This window comes from Hetaerina americana, unplaced genomic scaffold (genome assembly GCF_022747635.1).
Source record: "Hetaerina americana unplaced genomic scaffold, ioHetAmer1.1.p SCAF_8, whole genome shotgun sequence".
NCBI lineage: Eukaryota > Metazoa > Arthropoda > Insecta > Odonata > Calopterygidae > Hetaerina > Hetaerina americana.
In genome coordinates, this window is record NW_027287427.1 from 19,734,570 (window position 1) to 19,758,920 (window position 24,351).

At 40.7% G+C, this 24,351-nt stretch overlaps 1 protein-coding gene across 2 annotated transcripts in view; it reads left to right on the forward strand.

Annotated features, from left to right (window-relative positions):
- Window positions 1-24,351, forward strand: part of LOC139698081 (histone-lysine N-methyltransferase 2D-like) — a 146,980-nt gene that overhangs the window by 49,113 nt on the left and 73,516 nt on the right. For both annotated transcript variants that reach the window (XM_071596972.1, XM_071596973.1), the window contains exon 3: window positions 9,232-9,329. In XM_071596972.1, the coding sequence (XP_071453073.1) occupies window positions 9,232-9,329 (98 nt within the window). The remainder of the gene's footprint in view (window positions 1-9,231; window positions 9,330-24,351) is intronic.

Consider the following 24,351-nt stretch of genomic DNA (forward strand, 5'->3'; position numbering starts at 1 on the left):
CCAAAAAAAGGTTTCAATGCAGAAGAGAGGTTCGAGATTTTGTTTTTGTTAGTTGGTGGCGTATGAAGAGTTGGGCGTAAGCAGGAGAGTGCGGGTACGTATGACGGCACCTTTAGTGTGAAGGAAAAATTTGTCATTGAGAGCGTTATCCATTGATACTAATTCTGTCCGACGGATGAGAAGTCAGGTCAGTTGGAGTTCGTGGTAATCGCGGAGAGATTCTTGGCCGCCTCTAGGTATCTCATATATATATATATATATATATATATATATATATATATATATATATATATATATATATATATATTTTTTTTTTTTTTTTAAGTAATCTACCGGTTAAGGTAGGTTTTTGGACTGACACAACTACCAAACAAATATTTTATTACTCCTAACAAAACACAAAATCAATCATCCTACTCTATATCAGGTCCCTCTTCATCTCTGAGTACTTCCTTCCTCCCTTCATCCCGTCCAACAACCCTATCCTGTTCCTTCCCTTTCCTCTTTTGCCCAACATTCTACCCTCTATCACAGTCTTCAACATCCCACTGCCGGTCAACACCCCCTTCATCCACTTTTCCTGCCTCCATAGGATAGCTCCCAACAAACCCCTCTCTTCGCCCACCATACCAAGTACTTCCTCATTTGTTTTCTTCTCTGTCCATTTCACCTTCTCCATTCTTCTCCACACCCACATTTCAAAAGCCTCCAATCTACGTCTATCCTCCTGCTTCAATGACCACGTTTCCGCTCCGTACATAGCTACGCTCCATATCAAAGTTTTTACGAGTCTTTTCTTAACATCCTTACTCAAAGTCCCTGTCATCAACTCCCTCCTCCTTGTGAAAGCCTCTTTGCCTAGCGCAATTCTTCTCCTTACGTCCCTACTACTTTGACCGTGTTGGTCCAAAAAACTACCGAGATACGTAAACTGTTCTACCTGCTCTAGCTTTTGCCCTCCTATTTTAATGTTAAGCTTGGCCTTTTTCTTTCTAGAAAATCGCATAACCTTTGTTTTATTAATATTGATTCTCATCCCATACCTGTCGCACTGAATTTCCAATTCACTAAGCAATGCTTGCAGCCCCTTGGCTGACTGACAAACTAAAGCTTGGTCATCAGCAAACCTAACTGATTTTACGAATTCCCCGCCCACTTTCATTCCTACCTCGAGTTCTTCCCATGCCTCTTTGATCATTTCTTCTGCGTACAGGTTGAACAGCAACGGTGATAATGGGCAACCCTGCCTTACACCCCTTCCTAACACTGCCCATCCTGACTCCCCGTTTCCCACCCTCACCTGAGCAGTCTGAGACATGTACAGGTTGCGGATTAGCCTCCTTTCCCTCCAATCTATTCCTATTTTCTGCAATATACTCATTAGTTTTTCCCAATTTACTCTATCAAACGCTTTTTCGAAATCTACGAAACAGGCAAATACCTCCTGGTTGTGTTCTATATTCCTCTCGATTAATAATCTCATTACTGCAATGGCATCACGCGTACCTCTCCCCTTCCTAAACCCAAACTGATCATCCCCTAAGTAATCATTTGCCCTACTCTCTATCCTTTTGTTTATGATCCTGAGAACAACCTTAGCTGCGTGGGATATCAAACTAATTGTCCTATAGTCCTCACATGACGTGGCCTTTACCTTTTTCGGAATAGGAACTAAAACTGATCTCACAAAGTCTTCCGGCCAGATTCCCTCCTCATAAATACTACGGATCAGCCCATATAGCCTCTTCCTCCCACATTTTCCCAAGCATTTCAAAAGTTCCACGGGAATGTTATCTACCCCCACGGCCTTATTTAGTTTCATCTCCCTTAATGCCCTTTCTATCTCATTGTCTAGTATGCCTGGACCTAAGCTATCTTCCTCTACGTCATGTTCCTTTTCAATGTCTAACTTTGTTGGTCTAAGCTCTTTACTATACAGGTCTTCTACATATTCCTTCCATCTCTCTTGGATCTTTCCTGCGTCAACTATTACCTTACCGGCCTTATCTCTAACTGCTATCGTTGATCTCCCTTTCTTACTTCCCGATAAAGATTTAACTATGCTGTAAAGCGCACCGATTTCCCCCTTCCTCTGCAGACTTTCCATATTCTCGCACTGCGTCTTCCACCATGCTTCTTTGGCTTTATTTGTTGCCCGCCTCAATTTATTGTTCAATTCTTTGTACTTCATTTTGCCTAATTCTGTATTTATATTCTTCCATTTTCGCCGCTCATCCATTTTTGTAATCATCTCATCCGTGATCCATGGTTTACGAGTCCTTTTAGCGTTAACGGTTCCAATAGTGTCTTTTGCCGCTTTAGACAACCCTTTCTTGATACATTCCCATTTTTCTTCAATAGTACTTAGCTCTTTACCGTCCTCCATGATTTTCTCTACCGCCTGTTTGTATTCCTTTCTTTTCAACCCATTTAATGCTTCTACATTCCATTTTCTAACTCGCCGCCCCTGCCTTATCTTTTTGAAACGTACGCTACATTTCATAACAACTAAATTGTGGTCTGAGTCCGCATCCGCTCCCGGGAAGCTGTGGGAATTTATCACACTGTTCCTAAACCTGTGTCTAACCAGGATATAATCTAGCTGATATCTTCCCGAGTCACCTGGCATTTTCCATGTATACCTGCGTCTTTTGTGGTGTCTGAACCAAGTGTTGGTGATAACTAACCCCTGTCTCCTGCAGAACTCAACTGCTTTCTCCCCGCGGTCATTCCTCGTGCCTAAACCGTAGTCCCCCACCTCATCACCATCTCTTCCTTCGCCTACTGTCGCATTCCAATCCCCCATCACTATCAAATGTTTCCCTGCAGGAACACATGCAATCATGTCCTCTAACTGATCGTATATCCTATCGACCTCTTCTTCCTTATGGTTGCTCGGTGGCATGTATACCTGGATAATAACTAAGTTCGTGGGTTCTGCTTTTATCTCCACTAGTAGTATTCTATCCGTTACCTGCTCTATGTTGACTACGCTTCTTCCTACCTCTTCATTTAATACTATGGCAACCCCTCGTTGGCTCTCGTCCCCACCGCTGTATATTATTCTATACTTATCACTCCAGTAATCCCCGCTATCTTTCCATCTCACCTCGCATAGACCTAAAATATCTATATTTCCCCTTTCCATCTCTCGCTTAACATTCTCCAATTTCCCCGTCCTCATCATTGTCCTAACATTCCACGTTCCTATTCTAACTAATTTGGTCTTCTTCTCCTGCGTCTTCTGTCCTGCTGCTGCTGGTTTTCCCTTGCAAGGGTTTCGTGGGATGACGACCGCGGAAGCCTTGCCTCCCCCGCTGCCGGGCACGACACACGGCCGATTGGGCCGAGCCCCGTGGTTGCCAGGACTCAAAATATCTCTATTGTCCATCACATTGTTCTTGGGAATGATAATTGAGGTGGTTTCCCGTTGCCTTCCTCAATAGTGTTTTTAACGTGACACCATCACTTACTGGCCGCCCCACTGGGGTCAGACGCCATTGCAGCCGCCTCACTGAGGAACAGACGCTGCGTGGACTACCTTTCGTCTGGCTCCTAACCTTCGACCTATCTGGCATGGGTGACCCTACCAGGAGCAATTTTTATTACTCCCGCCAGTACAGCTCTAGGGGTCATCGGAACGCACAAGCCCTTCCACCACGTCAAGGTTGTAGTCCGGGGAGGGATATATATATATATATATATATATATATATATATATATATATATATATATATATATATATATATATATATATATATATATTATATATTATATATATAGACACACACATTTTCTCTTACATTGCTATTAGGTAATCTATCGGTTAAGGTAGGTTATCTTAAGGTAGGTTTTCAATGGACACCACCAACAAATAAATATCTCCTAACAAAACACAATGCAGCATCTTACTCTACAAGTCCCTCTTCATCTCTGTGTACTTCCTTCCTCCCTTCATACCGTCCAACTTTCTATGCATATATTCTTCTAAATTTGATGTTAAAGTTCAAGCATTTCATTTCACCACCCCGATTAGATCTAGTGAGAAAACTCGCATCTTGGTTTTGAACATCGTGCGCGCGACGTCTCAATACACGTGCTGAAGTTGGGTAGGACATGATCGCGAACCAGAGCGATTTCTGACCTCGCTCCCCCTCCCTCCCCTCCATGCCCTCGTCCCCCCACCCCTCGCGGAGAAACACCACTGCTGCTCCCACTACTACTACTACTACAAATACCACGACCACCGCACACACACACATTCTAAACCTCCCTCGTTTTCCTCCCTCCCCTTACCTTTTCTTCTCCCCCCTCATTGACTCCACCCCTCTCCTCTTCCCCTTCTTCCTTTCCCGCCAAAAACACGGAACTCAAGTTCATTCAGTAGCGCCTGCGCTCAGCCCCCCTCCCCCCGATATCTTCACTCCCACCCCTCTCCCACTGGAAGGTCTTCCCCCCCCCCTTTCTCCCCTTCACTCTTTCTGTCTCTTTTCCTCTCTCTTCTTCCCCTCCAGCCCCTCGCACTCTCTCCACTTCCCCTTATTCTCTCCTCTCCTTCATCCCTCGTGATCCACACTTGAGAATGCCCCGCCCCCGCCTGCAACTGCATCATGCGTGCGTGCATCATGATCACGTGGATTGTCGATTCCGAGGTTATTTTCAAATAAATCAATGGCCAATTTCAATCTAGTGTGGCATTATTTGATCCATTTAGAAAAGGGTTATTTGATGTGGGTGTGTGCCTCTAACAGGGTGCGGCTAGTCATTCTTGAAGCCTTGCAAGCAGGAGCATTAATGTTATTTTACTGGGGAGTAGATAGTTGGCAGTTTTAAGAATATTTTTTAATTTAATAAGAATGACTCTTTATGTAATTAATAGTTCAATTTGAATGAATAATGTCTTAAGCAGTGGATTTCAGTGTTTCATGTCTTCTGAGATAAGGTAAAGAAATGTGCGTCAATCCTGTGTATTGAAGGATTATTTTTGCTGTTAATCGGGCTGAAGAGTATTGCTACAGATCATTTTCTTGCATACCGCTGGACTAAATATGAGAAGGCAGTCATCTTTAGGTAATTACTTCTTTGAATGCGAATAAAGCGGACGATAAATTCTCCATAGTGTGATTTTTGCACAGGCGCGATGGGCCAGCAGATGACCTCCAGTTTCATTACTTGTTTGCAAAATTTAATTTCCTGAAAGATAGCAGTAAACTGACGCAAAAATGTATCATGGCAAGGTTGCTATTCATCTAGATGCTTAATATCAAATTCATCGAAACAGTTAATAAAGACAAAACTCTAGTATAGGGTTCCTTACTAGCTGAAATATTTATGCCTGTAAATTTACCATTGTCTGTTGGATTACGTCGGGGGTTCAAGGTAGCACAATCCCTTCAAAAACAAAAGTTTATCCTTTAAAACCTGAAATCGGAAACCGTTTAATTGTGGCAAAATCGACTCAATTGGCTCTGCTACTCTGTCCTAATGGGATATTCTCTGATTTGAAGTCTTATATTGGTCCTAATGGAATAGAGTTGAACCATGTAATTGATGCGTGGAATGGAATGGTACCTTATCATCTGATTTTGGTAATATTTATTGATTACCTAAACATTTCATTATCCGAATCCATTTATAGGACCAAAGATAGGTATATCTCCTCTTCACTTCCAAAGTCCCAATGAGGTTTGTTGGAGATGCATTTTCTTATCAGCTGCTCTTGCTCCCCATCTCTCATTATCTATCTGGACGTGCGCCAAATATATCGAGACATGATACTACAATTCGCTGACACTCAAAATTTGTCTCTGATGCTGTCATTTTTAATTTCTTAATTTTAAATACTCCGTGCTAAAGGCTATTGAGATGTCTTACGCACTGAAATTTTCAGAAATAGCGATCAGTTTTCACAAATGCGTTCTCCTTATTCCATTGATTTATTCGATACACTACGAGAAAAACTTGAAATTCGATGTCAGAAATTAATAATCATATTATCTTTTTCTCCGGGATCTTCCACCTAGTCAAACGTTTGCTCACATTTTGCTTTAACTACTGTAATTATTATAACAGGGTGTCCATTGGTACTTGGACACTTGAAACCCGGGAATGGTAAAAAACATGGACGTTTGTTGGAGACCGGGAGTAAACTCCGAACCGTAAACCCCTAACTTCAGTGTGCTCATCTTCTGTCAGAAGTACTCGGAGGGAAGAGGTAGCCATCACGCGATTGAGATTAGGGCACTGTGCTCGGACACTTACATATTCACTGAAGATAACCTCTTTGTGAAGACTGTGATGCCCAAATTACTGTCTGTCACTAATGAACGCGATGAATACATGAATGGAGCAGAGCGGGACGGCTGAACTTCGAGGGAGACCTCATTTCTGTGCAAGGCGATAACCCTTAAGTCCTTAGCCGATTAATAGCTTTTTAAAGGAATCTGGTATCTTACGACTGGTGTAACAAGAAAGTGAAAGAAGGTACGAGTTAAATCTGGCCCTGATGCTATTTGAAATTTATAGTGCACTTGTTTGTTTAGTTTCATAGCTTTATGATGAACATATTGGGTTTTGAGTGCTGCAAAATAACCTAAGCAGTCCATATTAATGCATCATTACTTCTACCATTAAATGAGCAGCAACACCCGAACTTAGAGAAAATTAGTGTTAAACTTACGGAAAAAGGGAATGGTCAGTAAAAAGAGCAAAGATTTTTGTTTATTCATTTAAATTTTGTTTTGTAATAAAATATTCAAGTTATTTTTTTAATTGGCGTTATTAATGCATTGTGTGTTCTGCAGCAAGAATTTTGCGTCACATCTGTGTACTTTGAAGGAGCATTCGTGCCCTTAATTGATCCAACCCATTGACGCTCTCCGAAATTACTGCACGCTTACCGTCGCTGCGATACAGCTGACGTGTGTAGCAATCGATTGGTAATTTTTTTACTTATAATTTCACTAAGATAAATCTTCCATGGTAAGAATATTTTTATGCTAAGTGCCTGCTGATAGTCATCTGTATTATCAAGTAGGTATAGAAATTTACGGATTAATAGAAAGCATTTCAAACCCTTGTTTCATTATGTTTATAAGCAGTTAATTTTAAGAAATATCTATTCCTGGCGTCATGGTTGCTCCTTATTTAAAGCCTAAATGAGTCTGAATCGATAATTATTTATGTATTTGCATTTCATCTGTCCTAGCAATTAAAAACACAAAATGGAGACGTGCGGTTGACATTCATTTGAATGCTTCAACGTCAAAATCTCTTCATAAGACTCGGAAATTCTCTGCCACAAGCGGGGTTTTATTTATGTGAGCCATTACATTTGTATATATTTTTAACTATTCTTGATCTACGTATGGATGTATCTGTCACGGGAAAATGCTGAAATATATGCATATGTAAATTAGGATTACATATTGGAAACTAGTTCACGTAAAAATGGTAGCGCAAAGCCTTCAACAACTAATTTCTGTCCTTCAAAACCTAGAAAGCATCTAATTAACTTAAATCTAAACCAACTTTTAAATATGTTTGGGTTAAAAAAACTTAAGGGGTATAAAGGGTTAAGCAAACATTTCCATAGAATCCTACATGGTTTGCATAAAAGTATCGGGAAAAAGATTTGTTTCAGATGTAGCTACATTGGCTCAAAATTCTTTAAAGCACATCCCTTGAGCGTCGACACTTAAGTCAGCGGCTTTTCCACGACTCGAAGGCTCCCTGGTAGGCGGATTCCGGAAGGTCCTTCAAGGTTCGCGTGCAAGCTTCTTTAACGGCACTTAGGGTCCCATGGTGTTGGCCATTGACGGAGGATTTAATTTTTGGTAATAGGAAATAGTCTGCTGGTGCCAAGTCGGGACTGTAAGGGGGTTGGGGAATCTACGCGATGCCGTTGTAGAAAGTCTTCGCAATCAAACACAAGACTGTGGTTTTTGCCTTCCGTCAAGACCTTCGGGATGGATATAGAGCAGATCTTTCGCGTCGCCAAATTTTCCGTGATAATGGTGTAACTATCCTATTATCAACGCGATCATGCGCACAATTAACCAACGGTCTGTAATAAGTACTTCACGCGAACAACAGGAAAAAAATGTTCCCGATACTTACTATACAAACCTTTTAGAGTTCAGGATTTTTTTTACCTTTCGTACGTAAGCTTTTAATAATGCGGGAGAATGTGGCCGTACTTGATAATAATTACTTTTAGTGCATCTACTGGAAGGATGTCTCTTTGGGAGGGATGTTGAAAATGTATTATTACCCCCATCGTACTGCGATCGGCGAGATCACGTCTGTAAAATTAGAGAGATTAAATGTAGAACAGATGTCATTTTTAGATGTCATTTTTCCGCGAACGATGAGGGATCAGAATAACATTGTCCGACAGCGGAAGGGGTAAAAATGTTCGAGTCAAAATTAGTCGTATGTATTCGCCCCATGCCCCCACACACATTAGCGGTGGCTTACAGGTTACTAAAAAATACAAAGTACAGTGTATTCCAAAAACAACCTCAATTAATAGTATAAATAATGTTATTGAAGTATATTAAATATATTAGTCTCCATTATGTTTTAATTTGCTAATTAAATCAATAGTTCCGCGCCAAAGTATTATCAAATAGTTCTAGTTTAATAGTTCTATTAGATTATTAATATTCCAGGACTCCTGATTTCGGACGAATCTGATTACGGACGAATGTGGTATAGACCATTGCATCAATTACTTAGTGAAAAAATGTCTTTTAATCTTGATGATCTTTTTTTACTACGTGTGTCTCATTTCGATAATTTGTATTCGTTTGCCCATTAAGTCTTACTGATGCTCCCTAAGTGTTCATTTTTTCAAAGCACCCAAAGAGGCATTAAGGCCATACATTTTCGGAAAGCAATGTACTTCTAGCTATTTTATTGAATGTTAAAAATACCAATTCATTCCTGGTTCGTACGGCGTATTGTATTTATTTTAGTGCGCTTCAAGCCACCGCTAGGGTGTGTGGTAGGGGTGAATATACAAACCAAAGTCAGAAACCCGAAGGCCTGAAAACGGGAAGCTTGGGAAATTCGCTAAACCTCGTGGGTTGATTTGACGTGCTGTTTTTTAGAATTACATTTTTTTAGAAATGTCTCTTCTTCCATAGATTTTGGAAACCATATTTGTTCACTGCTGCTATGATTTCCTTGTCCAGTTGAAGTTGTTCATGCCTACGTTTTCTCTTCCAGGTTAACAGCAGAAATGAGTGGGAGGCTCTTTCGGAACAGTTTAACGTTCCGAGGCAATGTGTCAACAGTGGTGTGGCGCTTAAGCAACTTTACATAAGGTAATTGAATTGACTTACACAATTATATTTTTATTTTAATTGCTGCATTAGCTAAGGAGGGTGTGTATATGTGTGTGCTGTATGTATGTATGCATGCTTGAGTATCCCGTTCATTGTGTTCACAAATGGAATATGAAGTACCCTGCAATGGGATGAAATGGCTTTGAACGGCAGGGTATTTTAAAGATTAAATACATAGTGTGTATGATCAAGGAGGTAATTCACGCTCTTTGAAAATGGAATTTTTAAAAGAAAACAATACCAGGAGAGAAATTGGGAATTTTTGATTTATGGGCCTTAAGTCTTCTTTCTCCCGGCCCTCAACCTCCTCCACGTTCTAATAGATGCCCTTCTTCATTGTTGCAGTAATTCATCTAGTTCAGGCAAACATGTTAGTCGTGGCTGGTTCAAAAGGCTGTAGTCAACTTTGCTTTGGCTTCCGTGTTTTCCCCTGTTACTTAAAGAAGTTATTTAGAGCTGCCGATTGGTTAAATAACATGCTGATGTCCTGTATTGTTCGCTTCCCTTGGCGTCTTTGTAATTTTTAACGAGCACTAAATTTCGGCGATCAGGGCTACTGGTTTCACGGAATCATTTTTGAAGCTGAATCAGTATTCTGTCGTCAAATTTTGTCTATCCCAAATAGGGACATAGGCGCACTCGTGTCTGGGCTGAAACATTTACAGATTTTTGTCAATGACCAAAAGGGTACCGTGCAAATCATTATAAACATTACAAGTCTTTTTTCATTAACTTGTGAGTATTAGGCATTGCAATTTCAGAAAGGCAGGATTAAACTAATTGTAAAAGAATCAATCTTGATCTTGAGACCTAGAGGAAATTGGTGAAGTGATTAGAGAAACAGTCGAAGAGATAGGCCCGACCAGTTTTCTCCTGGATCAAGTCACGGTCTCAGAAGGAAACTACAAAATGATGTATGAAAGTGTTTTTCCCTTTTAAAAATGCCTTTACTTGTCTTGGTTGGGGTGCCAGCACCTCATCACCCTCAAGTTTTCTTTTAAATTACTAACTATGGGTGATGGAGTTAATAAGGTAAAATGGCTCGTTGTATCATGTTTTTCGCCAATAACTCTAGATGATTTGATGTTAGACTTGATTTGGACCTTGTTGCGTTGCATCGCAGTTAACAGGCTTTGGACAATTCCACCTATTACCTCAGTTCACGACAGCGGAAATGAAGGGTTCCACAGTTCGTAATGAATAAAAATTATGTTCTGAAAATTTAATTATGACTGAAATATCTTTTTACAACGAAGTACTTAAATTCTTTATATCCCATACTTTGTTCTTTTTTTATTACTCACGAATACAGTTCTTTATAAATGTTTGACTTTAATATTATTAAATTTCCGTGATCAACTATTTGTAATTAATTCTAAAAATGTAATGATTGAATATGTATTGTTTCATTTTTTTTGGGAAATGATACATCTTTATTAGTTTTACAATTGGCAGATTTATTTTTAGGGAAATTTGAACGCACGCACGCAAAAATATATCCCTTCGTGTATTTTAGACTAACATTTAAAAGCATTTCGTTTTAATTATATGTGTAGATTTTAATACTCCTGTAAATATAATTTGGTCGAATAAACCACACACATTGTATAATACTTTTTCATTCATTAAACCTTTGGTGCCATTAGTGGAATAGGAGCCTCATGCTTCCCTGGATTATTTCGCTAGGTTTTTACCTATGTCATCAAAATAGCATGTAGCATCCATCATTCGTACATAATAGTTTTTGTGATAAATACAGCTTGCTCTCTTTCTCTCCTTATCTTGGGAGTGAATAGTAGTTGGGGCAAATGTGCAGTACTCACAGTTTTCAGCAGGCTGAACAGTTCTCTGCTTGAACTGCTTTAACACCTTCGATTTAGATGGTGGCTGTAGATTGAATGATGTCATTTTCGGCTAATGTCATCAACTACACAGATTTTGTTATAACGCCGTACATATTTTTCCTACTAAGTTTATAGCCATGAAAATGCCCCACTAGACATATGAGCAGCAACTATGAATAAAAATCTTTATTCTGTTTTCATTCCCAAAAATGGTAAACGAAACCAAATGTGACCTCGCCAAGAACTGCGCTCTTTTTCCATGATAGCCTTTTTGTATTAGACATTAAAAAGAATTTTTGTGTTTTAAAATTTTTGACGGCCGATCTCTAGTCGACAGCTCCAAAAAAAGTAAAATAACACTAAATTATGCATATTCCTGCATTATTCCGAATTAATTTTATATTTACTACGCATAATGTTCATTTTTGGAGTAGTTACACGAGGGTAGGTACACAAGGCGCGTGTGAAAAACTTCTGTCTTTCTGTATGGATTATTCAAGATCAATTGCTTTGGAGTTCTTTTTGTTTTAGGGGAAACTTGTAGTAAATTTTAATTCTCAAGGAGAGAAACTCGTTCATCAATTAGGGTGGAGTGCATTGTGCGTCAACGTCCGGCTAGTACACATTTAACTGATAACCAGGGTCCGTGGTTTCCATCCAGGACCCGATTTCGTGTTTGATGAACCTCGTGAATTTGGAGACGTGACCGCGGCGGGTTTTGAAATATTAAGGGCATTCCTATAGACTCCCCTCCCACTCACCCTTGGAGACGCATTTCCGTGTACCTGCGGGCATTAAAGCACTGGAGATGTCGCTCGGCCGTCTTGCGTGGTCCCTGGCGTGTAGCCCGTGGTGTGCGTGATTGGTGCTAGGTGGGGTGGTGTGACCGTCACCTGCACACCACGGAAGGCCGAGACTACCGCGACAGAGGCCGGAGCCCGACTGCTAGACGGAGGGTGGAGGAGGAGGAGGGAAAGACGAGGGGGCGGGGGAGGGGGAAGCGGCGAGGAGAGGGGGAGGAGTCGGGAGGAGGGCGGGATTGGTCCGGGGCTCGGAAGAAGAGAAAGAGGATCGGGCCCCGCCCCCTCCTTCACGGACCTCCCCTCACCTCCCCTCACACATCTGATGTGTACTCCCTCGCCCCCCACCCACCCCCTTCAGCCAACCCCCTCCTTCGGTACCCTCTCCCCGCCCCTACCACCACGGAAACATTGACCCAGTTACGTGGGAGGAGGAGGGGGTTGGGTGCTTTGGGTGATAGTGTGCGTGTCTGTGTGGGTGGCGGGGGGTTAGGCACCCTTGAAGGGGCCTCATGTTAGCGTAGCAGTGAGAGGTACAGGAGAACACGGAAGAGTAGCACTGAGAGGGCTGCTCCGAGGGGGTGATTCCTTGAGGGTAGATGTGTGTGTGGTGGGGGTGGGAGGGGGCTTAGGTGGGCCGGTGCGCCGTGGTGAATCGGGGGATGCCCGGTGACGTACCCCCGTGTACGATCGGATCGAGACTGGAGGCAGACGGGTGGAGAGGGGAGGAACGACGCGTGAGGGGGGCGGGCGGAGCGGGGGGATGGTCGCGTAGAGGGAATGCTAGCGGTGTTGGAGTCAGCGGGGGGGTGGGGAAAGTGAGGGGAGGGGTAGGTGGGAGAGGTTTTGTGAATGAGAGTGAGAGCGCCTCCCTGACTACCCTCCTCCCCCCGTCGTCCCGTGGCGCGCGCGCGCGAGAGCGGGAGCGGCCCCTCATTCACAGCGGCCCGTCCTCGGGGCGGCGGCGGCGGCCTGAGACCGGAGGCCCCGTGGCCTGCGAGATACCGGGCGCCAGTTTCGCGGGGTTTCCCCTCCGCGACCCAACCCCCCTCGGCAGGCGTGTGCGCGACGGGCGATTTTGGCGGGGAACCGACACGAGTCGATCGCCAAGGGCCACGCGACCGAAGCGGTCTATGATTCAGAGGTAGTCGGATGCCCATAGTTAGGGTTATGGTGTTGGTTTCAATGCTCTAACCGGAGTCATTTTAGGTGGGGGTGACAAAAGCTACTCTCATGTCTCGCATTTATTTTTTTAACTACTAAAATGTGTTACAAGTTTTTCTATTTAATAAATTTGATCGTTTACGTCTCATCAATCTTAATATCTTAATTAATATTTTTGTGCTCCACGGATACGTAGCTCCATGTGCGAGAACGGTATTAGTCCACCCGAGCTAGCACAATGTTTTAGTGGATTTGAATGCTGACCGCGGGCTAAATGCGGAGTAAATAGTCACAAAAAGAGGGAACATCTTATTTCTGTCCCATAGTTTTGGTACAGTTGAAAAATTATTTTCAACTTCACTTCGGTATTTTATACTCGCATTGTGTCTAATTATTCCCGGTCGATTGTTTTCGGAATCGCCGTCCTACTCGGCCGTAAACTTAGTAGCCACTTTTAACTAAAGATTTTATCCTTTCTCTCCGTGGGCAAGGACTCAATTCGGTGATTTTGTTTCTTTTCATTACTTATCGTGAAATAATTCTATTCAAAAGATTATAGTCTTATTTTTTCTGGGACTACCGTTTCTTTACTTGCTCACTCCGTCATTTTGGGAAAACAAACTATCAATTTAGAGTATGGGTTTTGGATGGTCCTCGATAACTCTTAAATGTAGTCTTCGTCGGCTCCTTCCTCAGGTAATAAATTGTTTTGGTTTTGCACTCATTTCTGCTTCAAAATGTCATACCGTTCATTTTCAATCCTCGTCCATATTAATTCCGTCCTAAATATATACCTTTTCCTCCGCACTTCTAAGCTTATTCGCGTTCTCCCTTTATGTAGCCTTAATATCCTCTTTCCTCTATTCTGCGGCTTTATCAAGTTTTGAATTTCCTTCTGACCACCCATTTCCGAAACCTATATCAAGGTAGTATTTGTATTTTTTCTTCAAATTAAAGTTTTATTTACGACCGAGGCTCTTCAAGGCCCAAAAGCAAATCTTGGTGGTTTACTCATAATCTGTTGTGTTCGGAGACTTATGTTGACGTTGCATCTGTTCTATACTTAATAGTATCTAAATTTGATTAAATATACGATAGAATGATTGTGGAATGTAATATATTACGTTGTAAATGGTTTGCTTTAGGAAGAACAGTGACTTGTAGTCCCGATATGCGTCTAACTGGTAGCAATGTGGCACGCTACTTTTATTAAACAGTTCTCGCGAGGTTGCATTTATATGGAAATGTTTACCCGAATCGGTCGAGAAGAAGGGAGACTGGGGAAGTACTGAATGGGGTGCGGCAGCATAGCTTGCTAATTTGGAGAGAAATTGAATTAAAATCCACGAATTATGTTTTCACACCTTGTGCATGAAAGTAGTTGACCCTGGGGTAGGAGATGGGTGATAAAACCAGATCGTACGTTTATCATTTTGGGGACAATGCAAAGATTGTTTCCATTATGCTTTGGTCTCGTAGGTAAATTCAGTAAATCTTTGGTAGTGTTCCTAAATAAAAAATTAATGTATAGATTGCACATGGGTCCTTTTTTAATAAAATTTCATTTTAATAATTTAATAAAATTATTTCCTCCTTTCTAGTGAGTAGGTTTTGAACTTACTTTCGTATTTATCCAGAAGAAGCTAAGCTATTCCGTAATCTTATTGCTAGGGACGTTCCATAACTATTTATGAAAAAATTAAAAAGTACAATATTTTGGGTAGTTTTTTTATTTGACCACATTATCTCCTTTTAATTAGATGCACTCCTCCCAGCATTTCTCCAACTTTTATAAGTCGTCCGAAAAATAGGATCTCGGAAGATCCTCAAAAAAGGCATTCGTGTATTAGTGTAGATCTCGTTCGACATGTATCGTTTTCTGCCGAGCCATTTTTTCAAGTGGAAGTAGAAAGGCACTTGGGGCCATATGTGGTGAATAAGGTGGATTTTTTTATTAATCGAGCTTTAATTCCATAAATTTCGCCATCGAAACTGCTCACGTGCGCCCCGTGCATTGTCTTTATGGAAGGTATTTTTTCTCAAATTTTTTTGCCAGATGATAACGGTTTTTCTTGATTTCTTTGCTCAACCGGTGTAGTAACGACACATAATACTCTCCATTTATCGTTTTTCATTTTTCGAATAATTGGTGATTCCGGTTGCATCCCAAAAAACCGTGGCCATCACCTTGTCGGCCATTTTCACTGTCTTCCCTTTCTTCGGAGCCTAATTGCCCAATGAAATCCACTGTCTCAAATTTTTATTTATCTTTGGAATATAGTAGTTTATCCATGTTCCGTCCACCGTTACGTATCGACGCTGAAACTCGTCAGGATTGCGACGAAAATGCGCCAAAACAACCCCCGATCCGACCACGCGGTCGTGAGAGCAAAGGTGGCACCCACCTTACCGACATTTTTTTCATACCCAAATTTTCGTGCAAAATTGGAAACACTGTACCTTGTAATATGCCTTTGCCTCAACTATTTCGCGAACTTTTATCCACCGATCACTCAAAACCATATCGTGGATTTTGTCAATCATTTCGGAAGAATTCATTTCCATTGGAATACCCGGACGATGTTCATCATTTGTGGGTGTACGTCCACGTTTAAACTCAGTGACTCAATTGTTTACAGTCGGAAACACAGGAGTAGATGTGCCATGATCTTCACCCAAGTCAGCTTTGATCTCTTTCGGCATTAAGCCATTTAATTAGGAGTGTGTAATCACCATTCGAAACTTACTTTTTCTAAATAAACAAAATTTGTCGCTTCAATCTACTATGAAAATGAAACCACATGGCGGACATAGCTGAACCTTCAGCGGCAGTCTAGTGAGAGGTGAGGCCTAGTAAATGAAAACCTTTTTCCGATTCTCTGAGCGCCATCGGTTAGATTTTCTAAGGATTCGCCGGCCCGGGGTAACGTTCTCGTCTGCCAACCCAAAGGTCGCGGGTTCGATTCCCGTCTGAATGGGTTTTCCTCCATTAAGGGATTGGGTGTTTGTAAGTTTGCCCATTGCTATCATTGTCCAACTATCATTTAACGTCCGAAGTGAAGGCCGAAAACTGCTGTTTTCGGACTGATGCCAAATAAATTAAGGAGTTACTGTACGACCCGCGTATTGTTCATCTTGAACCGAGTGACGCATGGGAAACATTTCACATGCTTTGGTACATGTTTTCATTCATATAGTTTTATATATCTCCTGAATGGTCACTGTTAATAAGGAATGTTAACAAAACAACTCAACTTCTTCTAAATTTTGTTGCCCACCCTTTTCTTACTCTACTATCAACAAAAACTCTCGTTCACTCTGTAGAATCAGATTCAGCCTTTACTGCAATATTAGGTAGTTCAACAACATTTTATGCTGTTTCAGCCAGCTTAAAGTTATTGCTAGCACTATCGTATGCTATTATTTAAAACAATTTGCTCATAACTCACAATATCTTGGAATGTTAAATTTTAATACAGTAATAGTTGCTGCATCTATACTTTCCTTAACATTTCTTTTCCTTTTATTTGCTAATCTTTATATTGCTTTCCTGCGTTGTACATCTATTGTTCTTCTATTTCTGTTTCATTTATTCCATCCTGTTTCATCTCTCCCATTGTTTGATAAACTCACTCGCAAATGCATTCGTTTAGCTCATGTCTATACATTTTTATTATTGCCCATTCCCATGCCCTCAAACACAGCATTTTGTTTGATATTCTTTGCCCTGTAAAGCCCCCAATTGATTGTATTGTATCCATTATATCCAAGGCCTTGTATATCTTGAGACGCATGGCCTTTGTCATGAAAGAATGAAATGTATTAATTTTCGGTATATTCAACTGTTAAATGTTGTTATGATAAACTTAGTAGCGCAGCCAAAATATTAGAGGAGCAAGGCTGGAAATCACACGCGGTGCGAAATTTCAATAACAGATAAAATATCTTGTATCATTGGGAAGGACTTCTCTTTAGTAGTGATGTTGAAAATAAATGTATTATTATCCCCATCGTACTACCGTAGGAGATACTATATCATGGCAGTAAAATTAGAAAAATTAAGTATAGAACAGATAGATGTCAGATGTCATTTTCTCCTCGAACAGTAGGGGATCAGGATAAAATTGTTCGCGGTAGGGGTCATATTCGGGTCAAAATTAGTCTGGTGTGTATTGACTCCGTGCCACACACCTTAGAGGTGGCTTGCTGGGTACTAAAATATCTAACTGAAGCTCCAGTGCATATTATACTCGTATCTTTTCTCCCTGAGCTTGTTCCGGGAACTTTTAAATAACGTTTGACAGACGCAACATCCCTGTCTTAATCATTTGCTCATTGCAAATCCTGTAGGTATACAGGTATCCTGCATATAAGTAATTGTAACCTTTTAATTCCCTATTTTGATTTTTGTTATTTAATCTCTTATACGCGTATAGTTTGGAGTTTGCTGTTCCTAGCGCTTCCCATGGTTTTCAATATCTTAGTAGTATTAGCCTGTATATGAACAAGGTTGTCCCAAAAGTAGTCGGACTGAGTCGATTAAGTGTTGTTGCCAGAGTTCATATAATCTCTTTGAAATCTTCCGAGTAGCATCCTTGTGTCCACCTACCGTCGCCAGCGGGTTTTCCGCGCCACGTACAACTTCAACAAGTCGGCACCCGGCTAAGCTCCCTCGTCACGGCATGTTGTAACGCCTCGTAACGCTTCCATCGAGCCGTGATGTCCTTTCAGCACGGATTTGAGGCGAGGGAAGAGGAAGAAGTCTGGTGGGGCTGAAAAAATTTGGATCCTAACTCGCATTTCCAAATTCCAAGTACCTCTACCGTCGAACCAGTCTCTGAATTAAAATCTTCCATGGTTTTAATTTCTCTATTTTTCCCAGTTACATCAATTACTTATGGTAATCTTATCTCAGATTTTTCGATAGCCATTCGTGAATCAGCATTTATATTTTTGGCTAGAGATAATGTGTGCTGGAAGTCGGTACAAATATTGTTTATATGGTATTATTTAATTTATAAATTACCGGATAATTTTTCAAAAATATTAGCCGTTTTGATGAAAGGTTTTCAGTGACTGTAAGTTTCCATTGCGAAAGAATATGGGGACTTAAATAGTGCAATTTTTGAAAGTGGCAAATGATAGCATTACAAACATTGCGAAATCTCATACGCATAGGCGAACTTACATTAGAACTAGATCCAAGTACCTTAGGAGTAGAATAATGCTTAGTGTTCGCCGCATTTTGATTTCACGCCAATGTACGTGTAACGTGTATTATTAAATTTGGGTTTTAATCTTCGACCTGGGTTTCCTTAAAAAAGTAAAATAAAAAAAGTTGCTTCCTAAAAAAGTTGTCGAAGAAACTTCTTCCCGTAGTAGTGTTGTTAGATAGAAGAAATTTATACGTGCCATCAATCCCCTAAAAACTGACGAACTATTGAAATGAGTCGAAACTTGGCTGCTCAAATTTAAAGCTTAAAGAGGAGTCAGATGTTATCGCTTCTCCTTGCATTTGTTGAAGTGGTATTTCACTTTGAATCAGCAGCCGTTTTCGGTCAACAAGGACAAAAGATTTTTCGAGTGAGAGGAATATATTCGAGTCGGAAAAACTTGGCGTTCGAAATATAAAAAATCCCAGGGTATTTCACGATTGTTTCGAGTTGTCGAAAATGCAGCTGATCATCGAATTATGGTAATTCGACAACACTAATTCGCAATCCTCGTGCGGTCTTCCTTTTCGCATTGACCTGTTAATATCCAATCTGAATAAATAAACCACATGCTGAGTTCTACGGTAGCCATATAATGTGATCGCAAAATTGGTGGTGAGCATTCGCAATGCAGATCTTTCCCACGACGCTTTCAAGGGTCCGAGGAACAAAACGTTTGATTCTGCTACTTCAATATTCCAATATCCTTTTGATATTTGATTATGCTTTTAGTTCTCCCCCCCCCTTGTAGCTTTAGCATTTTTTAGAAATTAGTCACACGATTACAATAGGTACACAAGTCAAAAGTTAAACTAGGAGGACAGAGACTAGATCAGGTGGCAGTTAACCGATCTCGGAAGTGTATTGGACTAAAATGGTCGAAGTATTTGGGACAAAAGGTGAAGAATTGCATTAGAGAAATAAGCGTTTGCTAGGAGGAAGAATTGATGACGTTGATTAGGGATTTTAAGAAATGGCTCATTAAAACTTTGATGTGGAGCGTGGTATTGTGCGTCTCGGAAACGTCATTGAAACAGGATGATAGGCAGAGATTAGAAGCTTTTGAAATGCGGGTTTTGAGGAGGATGGAAGAGGTGAAGTGGGCAGAAAGGAAAATAAACGAGGAAGTGCTAGGCATGGTGGGGAAGGAGAGGGAATCGTTGGGAGAAATCTAAAGGAGGCAACAATGATGGATGCTGAGCGTTTTCATTGGCGATGGGATGTCGAAGACTGATGGAAGGGAGGAAGGTAAGCGAGGAAGGTGCAGGCATAGAATAGGCATGTTGGATGGAATAGAGGAAGGAAATATATGGAATGGAATAGGGACTTGCCGTAGTGCTCGATTTCAGGTTGTATTTTTGGTCAGGAGAAATTGTATTGGATGTTTCCCACCAAAATATGCCTTAACGGTTAGAATGCAAAAAGGGACTCATTTTTCATGTTTAAAATCTGGATTTAATTATTTCAAGTCGCCTAGGTGAAAGATACTGCTTGTCAAATTGTGAAGTCCTCAACTATGCAGATATTAGATTCGTAGGTAAATAATTTGGGGAATAATGTATTTGTTTGAGCTAAGATGTAAGGCTTCCAACTGGGCATCTCTTAACCGTAAACATACATTTAAATTGTTCCTGCAAAATGAGAAAAACAAAAGTTGCACTTTTCCACAGATTCATCCCGCCGAGCTCCTGCAAGTTTCGACTCAATACCTATAGCTTAAATTTTTGCATAGGGTTGGACCAATGGGTGAGAGGTAGTAGCCTGTTGGCGGGACTCCTCCCTCTTTCCACCCTAATAGGATATACTTTCACAGCAACAACATAGAACAACTATAATGATACAGAACAATATCAAATAGGGCCAGGGCTTGGCACGTTTTTTGGCGTGCCATATATTTTTAACTCTTCTCCTCTAAGAACGGGCATTATACCTTTTCTGCGGGTTTTCTTAGTTGAAACTCGATGAGAAAATTGCATTAAATATTTTGACCTTGATATACTATTATGGTATTTTCCGAGTTATTTCGCAAAATGTGGTAGTTCCTGGTTTGACGTTAGTCTTACCATAAGCGCCCTATGGCGCCATGATGGTGTTGTATTTAATCAGATTCCTTCATGCTCTATCTGGGGATTAGTATTAAAATAATTACATATTGTTTACATTGTATTGGACTGGAGAACACCTCATCTAAACGGCGACCTCTTCTTTTGAAATAGAAATCGTATGAAGCCTCGTCTTTCCATTGGATCGAGTGGCGATTTTCCCGTGTCCTCGCCGTCGGTATTCCGCAACGAGTGCTTCCTGAATCACCCGGATGGTATCGTGAATTTTTATGACAAATACAATGATTGTACGTTTATTTTTATAAACAGGAAACATCATTGACCTTTTCAGAAAATTCCAATCGTATATAATATTTTTTCTGGCTGTTGTTATTCGTTTAGTGGAATATGTATGTGTTTTATATGTTATTCTCGACATGACATGATAGCTGCTTCCAGATTATAAAATTGTTCAAATTCATAGCTTGAACCCTAGAAACGTTTGTCATCGCTTTAAAGTACGTGGCGTCACCGACGAAAACTTGATCGCCTTCTTATTCCTTGTAAAAGTGACGTCATAATGTACGTTCTGCTGCTTCAATTTTTAGTTCTACCTATTTATTTTTGATTTACTTATACATATTGTTTTTTTATCGTCTTCCGCATATGGTCGAGTGTTATTTTGAAATTTTCATTTCATAAAGCTTCACACATTGCCATTTAAGTGGCCAAATGATTTATCGTTTTCTTATTTTTCCTATGATCAGTTATTAATCATTCTCATCTTGTACTCTTCTTAAACATAAGTCTATAATTCTTCGTCACCAAATGTGAACATCGTTGGTTCCCGCACCTGAGCAGTCCTTCCAGTCTTCCTCTGTTTCGCAATTGCTGGCTTGCCAGGATGTAGTCTTTTGGAAAATTCTTCTGTCGTCTGAAATTCTCATTATGCATCTTTTCTGAATCAGGTTTCCAAAGTATCCTTTTGCTAACGCGAGATTACTCGGGTGCATAATTCACCAGTCTCACACAACCGTAATTTCGTTTTTCGCGTTCGCAATCATTATTTGTCCTCGTATCTCTCATTCCTGGCTCTCCCGGAGCAGCCCATTCCATCGGCCCTCGTTGGTCAGTAATGTTTTTCCTTCGAAATATTTTTGTTTTCTGTTTTTCCACAATAGATCTCTTCGCCATAGTCACGCAAAGGCGTGCGTACTGGCACTGCTGTTGCGCACTTCGGGTTATTTTTTTGGCTATGCTATCTATAATTGTCGCTACTGTTATATTGAGTGAAAAAAATGTTAAAATTCCAACAACGGTAGCGTGAGTCACAGCCAATTGTCTTTTACATGAAGTAAATCATTTAGGTGTAATGGAAATTTTCATCGACTCGAGTTTCTCCTAATGATGGGGACGATTTTCCTCGTGTTTCCCAGAGCTATCACCGGCTGGCGCTCTGCGCTGGAATGTGGCCCGGTAGGTGTGAAGCACCCCTTCCCTCTGCGAGTTATTCCTCACATCCCCCCGCCCATCCCTCCCCTCCCTCTTTTCCTTCCCCTCCTTTCTCCTGCCGGACGGTGTGTCCCGGAGTAGTTGGGGCCGGAGAAGGGGCAGAATCAGATCGAGCCCTCTGATTGGAATCTTCCCAAAGGCTACAGTCGACCTTACCTTTCCCTTTCGATTCTCCCTCTCGCATCAGGCGAGCGAGGGGTTGGAAACAAGATCGGAGAACCAGTGGAGTTAGCAACAGAGTTCTTTTCCTCTTCCCGCGCAAACTCTCAATCTTGATAAGGACATTTGCATGAGCCTCGTTTCTCCTTTCCCTTCATTCTCCTCAATTACTTTGTTATCCTCGTTTCTAGTAATGGAAGAGGAAAGAAGATGAGTTCTGAATTATTTACTGAATTCCACGTAGACATTTTTGGAGAGGTTTAGATCGAAAGTCACGGATTAGAAACGATCTATGTCCGCTCTTTTACCCGCCAAAACGTTATATTGCTACAGTGACTTTAAGCGCCTTCTCCAGTATACTGCATGTCCTCGAGACCTTAAGCATGACAAGGAGTTATTTTAGTGAAACCGGGTGTTTTTGGCAAATTCAACTTTTAAATGTCCATTTTGGAGGATGTATGGAAGCCTATTTTTTCTCTGTTAGTTCAGCTTTCTCTGATTTGAATTAATTTAATACAATGGGTGATCAATATATTCTAACATCATGTGTAAAATAATATAGCTATCCTTATTTCGAAAATGAAGTATTAGTAATGTTGGTTAGTACATGATGGCAATTGAATCGATCAGTTGAAAGTCTCATGTTTAGGCTGTTCCATCAGCCGCTTAATACTTGGGTATTATGAATAAATAAGGAATATAACTATTTAAATATAAATTCTCTTCGTTGCACTAGTAGTATTTTAAAGTAAATTGATTGGCTTGGAGAAAATCTGTTTTCAAGAAGGCAGTGGTTATTGAAAATTGGTCCTTCAACGCTGATGTTTTGTGGATACACTATCATGGGGCAGCTCGGGCCATCGTATTTAACGTATCGTATTTAAAATGACCATATTAGAAAACTTTCGTATCGTGATTGGCAAGATCAAGGTTCCATAGGGTTAAAAGTAAAGCTACAGTTTGGCTCAAGTCTGGAGAGTAGACGTTCCTTAAAGTTTAAGATTTCAGGAAATGAGTTAAGAGAAAGTCTTTTTTTAATTGCCCAATTTAACGCAACCTAAGTCCTGTATGATGACTCTTAAGTTAGGACCTTAGATACTATTTAACACGCCGTTTAATAAGTTTTATTATGAGGCCTCTTTTAAGAACTAAAGTGAAAGTTAGTCAGACAATATGGGCGTGTTCCAGGTTAGGAAGTTTGATACGATAAAATGAAATGCAACCAGTCGAGGTCCTGAGCGAACTTGGCACTTAATGAGTGTACTATTATATTATCGCTGATAAAATCATAAATTTTGAGCGTAAGTAATTAGGCGATGTTAGTGATAATGCTCGGTATATAGCTTAATGAACTAGTGATGAGATGGTGAGGTGGCTATCGTACTGGCTTCCCACCCAGAGGGCCCGGGTTCAAATCCCGGCGGTGTTGAATATTTACCAGTGGTATCTCGATCCCTACCTGAGGGGCTTTGTGGAGGGCACTTTGAGTGAGTACGCCGTCCGTCGGATGGGACGTTAAGCTGCGGACCCCTTGGCGCCTTTCGTAAAGAGTAGGCTAATGCCGACGCCGGGTTTCTCTCCACCCTTCATCCTTTCCTGCCCATCCCTAATGGCGCAAGTGACCTCAGCCGTCGGTCATCTCCCCTAAATACTGCTACTACAACCTACGATATTTTGGCATTCACTTTATCTGAATATTATTTTAAGGCTCTCCGCTGTTGTAATATAACTTTGAATAGCAAATTCGGAAGATACGAAAATACATGGGAATCTTGTGTTCTCGTTTTATATAAGTCTCATCGTGGAAGTATTGATTATTATTTTTACGTTCAGTAAATATAATAGTTCTATGTTTTAATTTTATTAGAGAACGTTAGCTTTTGTTTAAACACGTATGTACTGATCGTATTTGTACTTCGTTATATCTATCTGTATGCTTACATCTCAGAGAAGATTTTGTTTGATACAGCAATGTAGCGTCGTGTCATTTCTGCGAAAAAATAAGTCACATCACGATATTAATCAGAACGAAGTACCCACGTTGGATAGGTAAGAATGAGTTTAGGATGTGCACTATTACGGGGGAAAAAGTTATGATGTGCGAATAGTGAAGCGACCTCCTCAATACTGCTGTACAAATCATCGTCTGTATTTCCGATATTAATGGTTTTGAGAAAAATAAACGTCATTGATTATTTTATCACCTAATGATTTTTAACCACTTCACAGAAGGTCAAGGTTTTCATTAACAAAAATTAGATGTTTTT